Raw genomic sequence first — 12,717 nt, 5'->3', positions numbered from 1 at the left:
CTACCAAATGAGTACAAGCTTTATTGTAAAAAGTGCAAGCAAACTATAAAAAATAGGAAATGGACTATAATCCCATTCCTAACTACCAGATAAAATTGATACAGGTTAAGTGAGGTAGTGGTTGATCAGCCTTCATAATTTCAATAACAAACACCTATTAATAAAGTGTTGAAAAGCAAAAGTCTTTGGTTGTTTGTGGGGGTTTTTTTGTTGTTGTTTTTTTTTTTTTTTAATTGCAAAGGTCTGTGTTTATTAATATGGGCCAGAAAGGCAAATAACTTGTTTCTAGAAGGAATAATCCTCCAAAATCAGCATGATCAGCTGCAAGTTCTAAGCAATGTTCCTGAAAAAGTACTTAGGTCCAAAGAGGTTTTCAGAGGGGATCCATGAGGTTCTTGGAGCCCTCATCATGAAGTAAACTGGCTTTTGCTGTGAGAAATGCCTTTCACTTCTTCACTTTAATAGCAGGAAAACAGGAAGGAAATAACAGAAATAGGAAGTGTACTCATCTAAATAGACCTTGGTAACTTGCAGTTTCAGAATGTCAGGTAGATCGCAAAATGAAAAGAAAAACACAAAAAGATACAATTCTTACTACATCTCTGAGCTTTGGAAGAAGAAAATACAGTTGTTTATACAAACAGGGGTCAAAGCACAGTAAATGATATGCAGGCAATATAGTAATTATCACCACTGCAGCAACACCTGGCTTGTGAAGCCATGTAATTGTGGAAGATGAACAGATACAGTGTAACACTTAATGTTTAACTCCAACAACAAGATCATCTCAAAATAAGGACTATTGAGTTGTAAGTAGTTACTCTTTTCAACTAATTTACACTAATTTTTCATGTTAGAAGCATAATGAGAGTTCAGGTGTTTGTAATCCATATATGCTTTGCTTTTCTACAGGTCAACACTTGGTACACAAAGAATGTTCATGTTTTAATCAAATCATCAAGGAATTGTTTATTCAAACCAACAATTCTTTGTGCATTTCTAATCAATTCTTTCAGTCTTGTCATACATCAAACCGACTAAAAGAAACATTTTCTGCTGGCTCTTAATGAGTTAATTTCTCCCACCTGCCGTATTTCCTCCAAAGCAAGCACAAAGTTTATTTTTACAGCTGAATTCCTAAATAGCAGGTCAGTAAGAGGAAGGGAAGGTTTGCTGCAACTGGGATTTCATGTTATGCTTTTCAGGAACAATAAATTTCTTTGAGAAATATTCTGGTCAATGAGTGTAGTGGCGGTTGAGCTTTTGGTGAATTACCTTCGCTATATTTTATTGTACTTAGAAAAGAAGAAAGAAGCAACTAAGAAAAAATGAAAAATGCTGTCTTTAGAACAGTGGGAAAGGAGCCATAATTTTTCCAAGGTAAATCTCTGCTGTTACCTTCTGAGTGAGTCATCTATCCCACCCATGGGGTATAGTTCACTTTCTGAGCTCTTAAAATAGACTTTTGTAATGGGTTTGTTCTTCATCAGACACTTTCCTTCTGTAGCTGCCTTAAAAGGGCTTAAATTCTTCTAGTTACTGCCTGATTGCCTCATTTCATATCCCACATGTCTTTGGCAGAGAAGATTGTTGAAGCATTAGTTTTTTCTTCAGTAAAAGATTTTAGCATGCAGATTTGAATGGGAGAGCTGAAAAATACACGCTAGTGCTTCTGATCACATAGCAATTACTAACTGCAAAGGATGACTCCTCTGGCTAGAAATAGTAGAGCTAGCAAGAAAAGCATTTTGGGGCAAACCTTAAGTGGGACAGCTTTTAAAGCTTTGGTGTTTGTGCTAACTAGTTTAAAAGATGGAAGAAGAAATATGGCATGAAAGGGGAGGTTAGCTTATAATAGTTTTATTAAAGTGTCAGGAAAGAAAGAGCAAGGGATGCTATCACACAGTGGTTTTGTTTGAACTGGTTCGTTTCTCATGTGTATCATGTAATTTTAGTTTGCATCAATACTTGCATAACTTTCTATTATGCTTGGGAAGTGAGGATCTTTTTTATGTTCCAATTTAGTAACCTAAACTGTAATGACTTCATCAGTGGTTTAATAGCTCTGCTGTTATGGTCAATGTACAATGTCTAAACCCTGCAGTTAAAAGTAGCACTTTTTTGCTTTAATAATTCAAAAATTAGAGGTCTTTACTGCTTAAAAAAATGTAATTTCACTCTACAATAAGAAGGTTGATAATCTGGTGAATGTCTTGTCTTTCTAGCTATCTGAGATAATTTCCAGGTGAGAAGGTAGCACTGGTCTCCATATGCTGATTGTAAATCCCTTTCTATCTAGAGCATTTACAATGAGAGCACTAAGTATTAAATTACCTTTTCAGGAAATAAAAGCAGCTTTTGTTAACATGGTCTGTGCTGTGTTGGAAAGCTTTCACCTTCTGCTGCGTGGCCCTGCCCTCTGGTGGGCACGCAAAGGCTGGCTGAGAGCCTGCTTTTACATAAACTGGAAGGTTGCCCCCAAGAAATCTTACCTAATCTTACTTAGCAAATCTTAAAAACATTTAGTTTTCCCCATTGTGTTCCAGTCGCAGTTTTGCAGTCCTGTGGTAGCAGCAGAGACATTATCACATGGATCTTGGGATAGTAAAGTAAAATAGTAGGATTGATGACACTTGCTTGTTATTGTATTGCTTTCTTCTTCTCACCATATTTTGGAGATCTCTTCTCATACGGTTGAAATGAAGGTCAAAAATGTGTTTTCCTGAATGCCAGCTTGCTTGCCATTTTTGCCTGTGATATTTTTAGACACTTTGAACTTTACACAGAGTATCTGTTATACATAATTCCAAATTAAAGATTTGTATTCCAGCATATGTTTTCATTCTGTAACTTCTTGGCTGTTCTTCTGTAATCTTATTAGGATTGGGGATAGAGAAGTTTCTTTTTCCTATTTAAAAAATACTTTTTCCATGTTTCACTAAAGCTTTTCTGTCTTTCTCCCCGTGCTACTGTTTGCACTTTATCACTCCATGTATTATCTTTCCAGTTAAAGATATAGAAATCAGAAAGGTTCAAAATGCCCTTAAGGATCTAATCTGAATTTATTACTGTTTCATTTTTAAGCAATCTGATACATGTCTTAAGAAGATAGAATCTTGTTTTATAATCCACTGAGGTTTTTTAAGTATAGACCATGAATCTGATCCTCCAAGCTAGTAGTAGCATAAATAGATGTTATGTAATGGTTCACAAAGTCACCAGGAAGCATCAGGGTCTTAATAGGAAACTGCTGAGGGAAAGACCTGTATAATACTAGTGGTTTGGGGTTTTTTTCCAAAAGAGAAAGGAAACCCTGGGTTTTAACTTTTGTTTTGTCACATTTAAAAAGTATGACTTCTCATAAACTGTGTTACAGTATTTTTAAAGTAATATATGCACTCAAAATGAAAAATTCACACAGGAAAGTAATCTGAAACTTCTGAAATTGCAGCTGAATTGGGCTGCCAGATGGGAGCTTATGCTCAGAAATATATAGGGCTGAAATCACAACATAGAGGGTGAGGTTTTTGAATTTTAAGTACTAGAAACTACTTGGATGAAGGAAAGTTATGAAACCTAAGTCAAAAATCTCAGTTGTGAGTATGAAAGCCTTGGGGTTTTTGTTGTTTTTTTGTTTTTTTGGTTTTTTTTTTTTTTCTGTTTGTTTTTCATGGAGACAAAGTTGAAAAGAGGGTAAATAACATTATAATATAATATGTATCAATAGAAGTATATATTAATAATCTTGATATACATCCGTGGAGAGAGTCCACAATGGCATCACTGAGTTGATCAGAGGAATTGGAGCACCACTCCTATGAGGAAAGGGTGAGTGAATTTGGTTTGTTCAGCATGGAGAAGGGAGGGCTCTGGGGTGACCTTTCCAGTACCTGAAGGGAGGCTGCAGGAACAATGGAGAGAGGCTGTTTACAAGAGCCTGCAGTGACAGGACAAGGGGGAAATGGCTTCAAACTGAAAGGGAGAGGGTTTAGCTTGGATATTGGGAAGAAGTTCTTTACTGTGAGGGCGATGATGCACTGGCAAAGGTTGCCCAGAGAAGGTGTGGGTGCCTCATCCCTGACAAAGGTCAGGGCAGATTGGATGGGGCTCTGAGCAACCAGGACTAGTGAAAAGTGTTTCTGTCTATGGTAGGGGAGTTGGAATTAAATGATCTTTAAAGTCCCTTCCAACCCTAGACAATCTGATTCTGTCATTCTATGAAGTTCATCTCATAAATGAATAGCAATGGCAAGCCTATCTACTTTGCAAAAAATAGCTTTAGTGATGCAGACATAAAAGGTATGTGAATGTCTGTGTCTATGTATAGATGCTTATATTTTAAATGAAATGTATATTGAATATTGTGTATTTATCAGGATATTGGATGGCTTATAACTGAAAACACTTGAAAGATAGTGGAACAAAAAAACCTTGTGCTGCCTTCTTGTCCAAGCAGCATAATCCAGTGGTCTAATTGTGAGCAATTTTAATAGAAGTAAGGATAGTTACAAATTATAAATAGATTTATTATTTATATAGATATTATTTATATAGATATTTATACAGTTTATATCTCCTGAGTCAATTGAGATTTTCATGACAGAGGTCATATCCTCTACATTCTTCTACAGAAGGATTCTGTAGAATCTTCTCCTTGAGTACTGTCCCATGGAACTGTGGATTAAGGTTTTTCTTTCCTAATTTATGGCAATTAAATATTCACCCAGTAGCCACTTTCTTCCCAGAAAAGCACTTTGGGTAGAACCAAGAAGATTTCTTTTACGTTGTGCTTGTTTAGGATAAGAATGAACAGCAGGTACAGTAATATTCAGTTCCTATGCAAAATTAATAATAATGACCAACAAATTATGTTCAGTGAATTGGGAAGGATGTTTGGCATTGGAAATGGCTGTACTTCATATGCAGCTGCAATAATGCTAGCTATGAGATGAGAAAGTACTTTCCCCATCTCATTTTATGAACAATAATATCCTTGCAGGCCAACTGCCTATGACTCCAGCTGCTGTGCGATGTGGGAATCCCTGCTTTTGTTAGGACTGCAGGAGGGCATCCCAAACAGGTGTGTTTTGAGGAGGCTTAACTCACGATAAACAAAATTATATCCGAAATTACACTTTATAGTGAATCCAGTGCTTATTAATCATTTTATAAGCCTTGATTAGTTTATGAATAATGCACACCGTAGCACAGGCAAAATACATAAACGGGATGAAAGTATTTAAGCATTCAATTTTTGCTTTGTTCATTGTTTTGGAGGACATCTGATGCTCCGAGGGAAGGATTTGCCGGTAGGAGCGGCAGAGCCATGGAGAACGGACGCCTTCGACCGGGAGGTCACGGCACTGGCCGCAATGTGCTGCCCAGCGCGTTTCAGGAGCGATCTGACCGACTGCGGGCTTCTGGAAAAGTCACGGGGCTGGGCGCTGCGTGGGTGAGGCTGGCGCAGCGTTGCAGGCGCAGGAAGCTGCAGGAGCCCGGCGGGACTCCACACGCCGCGCACCCATCCGTGTGCCTGCCTGCGTGTGTGAGGGCGCTCCATGGGCGCCGCCAGCGCGGCTCCCCATGGCCGGCCAGCGGGACTACAGCTCCCAGCGGCCCCCGCGCACATCCCGCGCCTGCGCACGCGGTCCCCGGGGCGGAGGCGGCTGCCTGTTCCTTGAGCGCGAACCCGGCCGCGACCGGACTACATCTCCCAGCGGCCCCCGCGCACATCCCGCGCCTGCGCAAGCGGAGCCGGCCCGGCCGCACTCCGCCGTTGTCGCCGTCGGTGGGTGGGTGGGGGAAGGGAGCGAGCGGGAGGAGGAGGAGGGAGGGGGGGGAGAGTTGAGAGTTCACCCGCCGCCGTCGCTGCCAGGCCGGACTCATGATTCCCATATGCCCGGTAGTTTCGTTCACCTATGGTGAGTAGCGGTGCTCGGCGTGTCCGTGCTTGGGGAGAGGGCGGCGGGCGGGGGTCGGTCCTGAGGCGCCGAGTCTGACCCGGCGCTCCCGCGCTCTCTCTCTCTCCCTTGTCCCTCTGTGTGTGCCCTTCTTTCCCCGCCGCCTCCTCTCGCCGGGCCTCCTTTGATGGCCCCCGCCGCCGCCGCCCCTCGGCCGCCGCAGTGCCCAGCCGGCTGGGGGAAGATGCCAAAATGGCCACCGGCAACTACTTTGGATTCACCCACAGCGGGGCTGCTGCCCAGTACAGGTGAGCACCGCCGCGACCCCCCGGGGCCCCCCCAGGGCCCCTCTCCCCGGCCGGGACCCCGGCAGCTCCCGCCCCTTGCCGTGGGCTGCGCTCGGAGCCTCCCGCCGCGCCCGCGGGTGTGTGCTCCCATCCCGCTGTGTGCCGGGGGCCGGGCACCGCCGAGGAGCAGGAGGATGATCAGCGACAGCATCGGGTCCCCAGGCCCCTAGATTAAAATGGCCACTTGCAGTCAGTCAGCAGCACCGGCGAGTCACCGTGTGCCGCCCCCAGGCCCGTCTCCTGCCTCGGCTTCGGGGAGCACAGGCCTTGCTCCCCAAGGCTTTGCTGTCACCGTGGGAGCCCAGAATCCCTTCTAACAGGGCTTGAAAACCAGCCTAAGGGAGGCTGGATGGATCAGGGAGAGATGGAGCACCGGAAAATAGCAGGGGACTTAATCCAATTGAAGTAATGTGTCTAAGAAAGTAGAGAAGGTACTTTCATGGACAGGTACCTTTTTAAAAAAATGTCCTACTCTGATTTCTAGGACCAGGAGCAGTGTTCTAGTGGAACCTGGGGACCCATGACTGTGTTAGACAGTATACCTGTGTCTTACCTGTCTGAATAGGTCGATCAATACAGACCTCATATAGATACACTGCCACAAGTCTTTGTATCTTAGTAGTTTTTGTCCATCTAAATTGTGGCCAGAGTGTTAAAAAGTAATTGGTAGCATCTATTATATCACAGTTTCTGACATCATATTACTTAATTTGCTAAATCCGGTCAGGAACATCTTTACAATTTTGGCTTGTATTGGAGTGACACCTTAAAGTCCACCTTTGAATCTTATGTTGGTCATTCCATAAATCTGTAATAAAGAACTCCCTCAATGCCTAAGTTGTGGTGAATAAGATAAAACCCAAAAGAATAAAACAAATATATCAGAGATTATTAACAAATGATTGCAGAGATGTGCTAATTGCAGAAATTACATACCTAATGTAGTTTTAGTATGTACATTTTTGTGGAGGTGTTGAAATAAGTCCGTGTTTTCAATTGATTTTTTTATCCTGAAAATTGATGTGACGTACACTGAATTTAATTTACTCTGGTGTTTAATAGTGGATTAAATTTAGCTAATCTTCTAGTTCCTTTGGGTGCTCACAGTGTTTACATTTTACATGACAGTTATAGGGAATATTTAGGACATATGTATAGAACTTCCTTTTAAGTATAAAGGTTAAGTGAATAATAAACCAAGATCTGTATGTCTGCAGTTTTCAAATGCAGATGAATTTTTAAAATCATCTTTTATTACAGGGCTGAGGTGATCTTTAGACTAAAGATCCTGAACAATTCCTTTGAAGTTATATAATTGGGATAACATTCAAGTTTAATAGCTGATCCTAAGTGTGTTTTTGAGAAAATGGAAAACAGATCAAAGAACCTTTTTCCTTTGCTATCATAAGTTTAAGGTGCTGTTTAATTTGCTATCAGTTACAGACTCAACATCCTATAAATTATATGTGTGTTTGCCACATCTGGAAGTGAAGACACACTGCAATCAGTGTTTACGTAGTCCTTTCATAAGAAGGAATCTAACATTTTGAGCTGAAAACACAAGAGTCACTTAAAATGTCTGAAGGGAGCTTACTTTTTTGAAGCAGACTTGTTAGGTCCTTACTGGTGTGTTTACAGAGTGCTACAAATCATGTATTCCACTCTAGTATATTTGAGAAAGAGATGTGGTGGCAGGGGAAGATGGTAAGATTTGATTTTACAAGTCTTTAAGTTTTTTTCCAGTATTTGAAGTGACCGTTCACAGAATTAAAAAATCATCTTCTTGGAAACCAGGACAATAAATAAACAAACAAATGTTTTTCTACCTACTTAATGCATAGGTGAGCCTCATAAATTTTGAAAAAATAAAATTCTGGATACTGAGCTAACCTATGGATTCTTAAAAAGCTGCTCCAAGTAACAAGTTGTTTTATGAGAAAAAAATCACACTTGCAGTTGAAGTCTTTAGTTCTTTATACAAACACCATTTGGAAGTTCTGACACTGCAGTGTTTATAGCAGCAAACAGAAATTTTCATAATAAACACAATATTGGTCACATTTTAAGGGTTCTCTCTTGCCAAAATGGCTGTGAAAAATTCTGATATGTTTTTGAAGAATATTAGTCTCCAATTTTAGATTACTCAATGCTCCCTAATGATAATAATAAGAATTTTATTGATTTCAGCACTTAGTTGAAAAATTTGTGCAATTCTTTTTAGCATACACACCTTTCTTGTAATATCTTAAAGTATGAATATCTCAAAATATATCAAGTCTTCATCTGGAAACATGCAGAGAAAATAAAAAGCCTAAGCTTTACATCAGAAAGAAGACAGTCTAAGTAGTATCTGCTCAATTTCAAGGAATAGAAGAGACTCTTCCAGTTGGACCTACAGTCATTGTCAGTCACTTGCCTGCCCAAGGGCTGGCCAAGCTGTTGAGGGCACTGTCCAGATGCTGTTGAGCACTGAGAGACTGGGGCATCCACCACTTCTCTAGGAAGCTGCTCCAGTGCTTGACCACCCCCTCTTTACAGAAATGCCTCCTAATGGGCAGGAAAGCTCTCCTGGTGCAGCTGTGAGCTCCCTCATGGCTGTCCCTGGATTACAGGGAGGAGAGCTCAGCACCTCCCCATGCCCTTCCCTTCTTCAGGAAGCTGCAGAGAGCAGTGGGGTCACCCTTCAGCCTCCCTTTCCCCAGACTGGACAAGCCCAAATTCCTCAGCTGCTCCTCACAGGGAGTTCCTTCCAGCCCTCCCACCAGCTCTGTTTCCCTCCTCAGAGCACCTTCAAGGACCTTCTTATCCCTCTCCAGCTGCAGAGCCCCAGGAGAGGCAGCCCCGAGGGCAGATCCCTCCCTGGGCTGTGCCGTGCTCGGTGCTCTGGGCTGGGCTCTGTCCTCGGGGCTGCCCGGGCACTGCTGAGCCACCCTGAGCCCAGCACCAGCCAGCCCCACCTCCCTCTGCAGCTGTCCAGCCACTGCTCTCCCACTTCATCCCTGTGCTTGCCATTACCCCATGCCAGGTGCAGAATCCAGCATTTGAACTTAGTAAATTTCACTCCATTAATGACTGCCCAATGCTCCAGTCTATCTAGATCACTCACCAAGGCCTCTTGTCCCTAAAGAGCATCCACAGTACCTCCCAGTCTGAATCATTCGCCAAGTTGGTAATGGTGTGCCCAAATCTTGGTTGCCAGATGAAGCCCAATTCAATAGATTGAATTGGGCTTCATCTGGCATTCTTTGAGTGCTGCCATCCAGCTAGAGCACTGTGAACCTGCTCATCTCACAGCTGGGCAACTTGTTGGAAAAGGATGCTGTGAGGGACAATGTTAGCAGCTTTAGTCAAACTCGAGCTGCATCCACTGCCTTCCCTTCATCCAAGCAGGTAACCTTAAGATAGAAGGATAGATTGGTTAAACAGAGCTTTGCTTTGTGAAACTGTCTTGACTGTGGGAGATGATTGCATTGTTCTTTAACAATTCTTTCACCTTCCAGTAGCACTTAGTATTTCCATAGCTTTTTCGGGAGCTGAGGTTACACTAATAAGTCTCCAGTTCCGTTTCTTGCCTCACGCCTTTGAAAATGGGAATTGCACTGGCAAGCTTCCAGTGAACAGTGACCTGCCCAGACTTCTAAGGCCTTCCATAGATGATTGAGAGGTCTTGCTGTAACAGCTGCAGGCTTGTTCAGTACTCCAGAGTGAATCCCACCAGGGCCCACAGAGATGTGGGAACATTCAGTTTATAAGCTGATCCCTCAGAATTTGAGTATCACAGTTGTGCATCTCCCACTCAGAAGACTCAAAGGAAAAAATCTGCTCTATGAAGTGATTGCTGAAAGGTGCTTTTAAGGAAAGTTTCTGTATTTAATTCTAGACTTCTTGCAGACTGGTGTAAACTCTGAATTGCAGTTCCTCAAAATGATAGTGTTCTAATTTGTGTTTATTAGTAGTGAATTGTAGGATCATAGAATATCCTGAATTAGAAAGGACCCAAAGGGAACATCAAAGTCCAACTCCTGGCCCTCCACAGGACGTTCCCAAGAATCACACCACATGCCTGAGAATATTGTCCACACATTTCTGTAACTCTGTCAGGCTTGCTGCTGTGACCACTTCCCTGGGGAGCCTGTTCCAGTGCCCAAACACCCTCTGGGTGGAAGAACCTTTTGCTGATACCCAACCTAAACCTCCCCTGACACAACTTGAAGCCATTCCCCCTCTCACTGGTCACCACACAGCAGAGATCAGTGCCTGCTCCTTTGCTTCCCCTTGTGAGGGTGTTGAAGGCCACAGTGACATCTCCTTCAGTCTTGTGGCTGAACTCACCAAATGACCTCAGCCACTCCTCACAAGGCTTCCCCTCCAGGCTCTTCACCACCCTTATGGCCCTCCTTTGGACATTGTCTTACAGGTCCCTTTCTGTGACACAGCTTTCCAGCATCTCCTTCCCCAGTCTATCCACACATCCAGGGGTGCCCTCTCCCAGGTGAAGAATTTGAACTAAGACAGTGGGGCATAGAAGTCACTGTGTCTTCCTGGAATTCCAGCTTATCTGTGGCCATGGTGGATCATTTAAGTACTCTCATCCTTCACATGAAGAAGAAATTAAAATTTGTCCAAGTCTTAACTTTAAATACTAATATTTCAAGTGATTATAAAGGTCAGGTTGATAGATGCTTAGGTGGTAGACCTTGGATTTGGAAAATTCAGGAGTGCTGGGCTGTTGCTGTTTAGCCCCAGCCAGCAACTAAGTACTACACAGCCTCCTGTTCACTTCCTACCCACCCTGGTGGGGAGGAGAATCAGAGAAGTAAAACTCCTGGATTGAGATAAGAACAGTTCACAGCTGAAAGAAAATAAAGTATAATAATATGAATTATAGCAGTAATACTAATAGAAGTAATAGTAGTAATGAAGGGATTAGGGGAATAAAACCCAAGAGGAGAAAGTAATACACAACACAATTGCTTATCCCCTGCTGACTAATGTTCAGCATGTTCTCCAGAAAGAATCAGCAGCTCCTGGCCAACTCGCCCTAGTGTATACAAGCATGCATGATGTTCCATGGCATGGAATAGCCCTTTGGCCAGTTTGGGTCACTCTCCTGGCCATATTCCCACCCAGCTTCTTGTGCACCTGCTCACTGGCAGAACACAAGGAATTGGGAAGTTCTTGACTGGGAGTGAGCCCTACTGAGAAACAACTAAACCATCTCTGTGTTACCAGCATAATTCTCTTACTAAATCCAAAACACAGAACTGAAGCAGCTACTAAGAAGAAAATGAACTGTACCCTTGCCGAAATCAGGATGGGCATGCAGAACTTGATAATATTTACTATTGTGACAGTGTAATCAGTAAAGTTCCTTCAATTGACTAGATAAGAAGAAGAATAGATTACTGTATTTATTAGTTCATAAATACTAATTTTCATTAAATGTACTTGAAATCTTGTTTCATATTTAATCAAAGACAGCAAAAGAGCTAAGTGCCCTTTAAACCTGTAAATAATGTATTAGAAGCATTCTTGTTCCTTTCAGTGTTGTTGCTGCATAAAATTTCCTGCTACCCTACTCATTTAAAATTCTTTGTGTGCTCTACGCAGTAATAATATCGTGATTTATTGAGGGAAGCATTAGCTTATGCAAATTGTAATGCAGGAAATTTCTCTGAACATTACAGAACCCTTACAGTTTGTGCTGCTAGTGGTGGCATTAGGGCCTAAGGTTATAAACCTGTCTGCAATGCAAACCTCATTTGTTACTTATTGAAATGACTGTATTAATCCATCTGTTTAGGAGCCTAAAATAAATGTAGAATTTGGTGGTACTAGACTTCTTTGTGTGTGTGTGTGTGCATGCTGTGTACCTCATGAGCCACTGTGTGACTATCCACTTTGAAATTAACACCCTAATATTGGCTTGTCTTTCCAATGTAAAATAATATGAGCATTCTTGGTTAGGTGCTGGAGAGAGGTATAATTATGCTTTTAATCTCAAATTGGCTGGTTAAAGTGCTGATGAAGAGATAGGGGCATTGAGTAACATTTGGACAGAGAAGTGTGGACAGTTTTGGACAGTTTGGACAGTTTCATTTAATTAGTCTTGTATTATGGTTTTGGTTTCTCTTAAAAAGGTGAAGACTCTCTTAAGTGTTGCGAGTTTCATCTTGGTGGTATTCATACTGTGTCTTGCTCTAATGAGACAGAACACTGATGGGAGATGCTTGGGTAGTTAGGAATGATTTGTTAACTTTGAATTGCCTTCAAGCAGCTTGAATCTTACTGAGTGTGGTGAGCTGTCACAGATAAAGGCAATTTTAGCTGTGTAAGTTCAGAGCAGACCACAATGCCTGTGAGTCCAGGTTAAGATGCAATCTTCTAGGCAGCAGTATGGAAGTGAACTCTTGCAGTTACTGCTGGTTTGGAATTCAAATGTAGTGCACCGTATTACAGCATATTCCAGT

The 12,717-nt window shown here is 42.2% G+C and overlaps 2 protein-coding genes across 5 annotated transcripts in view; both read left to right on the top strand.

The window, feature by feature from the left end:
- The first annotated feature begins 222 nt into the window (after nucleotides 1-222).
- LOC135290878 (microtubule cross-linking factor 3-like) lies at nucleotides 223-5,848 on the top strand. 2 transcript variants are annotated; one of them, XM_064404885.1, is made up of 3 exons: nucleotides 223-1,380; nucleotides 5,000-5,080; nucleotides 5,278-5,848. In XM_064404885.1, exons 2-3 carry the CDS (start codon nucleotides 5,031-5,033, stop codon nucleotides 5,846-5,848), a joined length of 621 nt encoding a protein of 206 aa, XP_064260955.1. In that variant the 5' UTR covers nucleotides 223-1,380; nucleotides 5,000-5,030. The 2 variants fall into 2 exon arrangements, with proteins under 2 accessions (XP_064260955.1, XP_064260953.1); XM_064404883.1 differs by lacking the exon at nucleotides 223-1,380 and adding an exon at nucleotides 3,655-3,828.
- ZFR (zinc finger RNA binding protein) overlaps nucleotides 5,753-12,717 on the top strand; it is a 46,551-nt gene continuing 39,586 nt past the window's right edge. For all 3 annotated transcript variants that reach the window (XM_064404880.1, XM_064404879.1, XM_064404882.1), the window contains exons 1-2: nucleotides 5,753-5,921; nucleotides 6,124-6,208. In XM_064404880.1, coding sequence (XP_064260950.1) covers nucleotides 5,885-5,921; nucleotides 6,124-6,208 — 122 coding nt within the window. In that variant the 5' untranslated portion in view covers nucleotides 5,753-5,884. The remainder of the gene's footprint in view (nucleotides 5,922-6,123; nucleotides 6,209-12,717) is intronic.

This window comes from Passer domesticus, chromosome Z (assembly GCF_036417665.1).
Source record: "Passer domesticus isolate bPasDom1 chromosome Z, bPasDom1.hap1, whole genome shotgun sequence".
Taxonomy (NCBI): Eukaryota; Metazoa; Chordata; class Aves; order Passeriformes; family Passeridae; genus Passer; species Passer domesticus.
This window is presented reverse-complemented; position numbering and strand designations above follow the sequence as displayed.

Coding starts and splice junctions, on each gene's coding strand:
- LOC135290878 (XM_064404883.1), top strand. Junction 5,081..5,277: donor CAGGAGGGCATCCCAAACAG/GTGTGTTTTGAG, acceptor ATTGTTTTGGAG/GACATCTGATGCTCCGAGGG.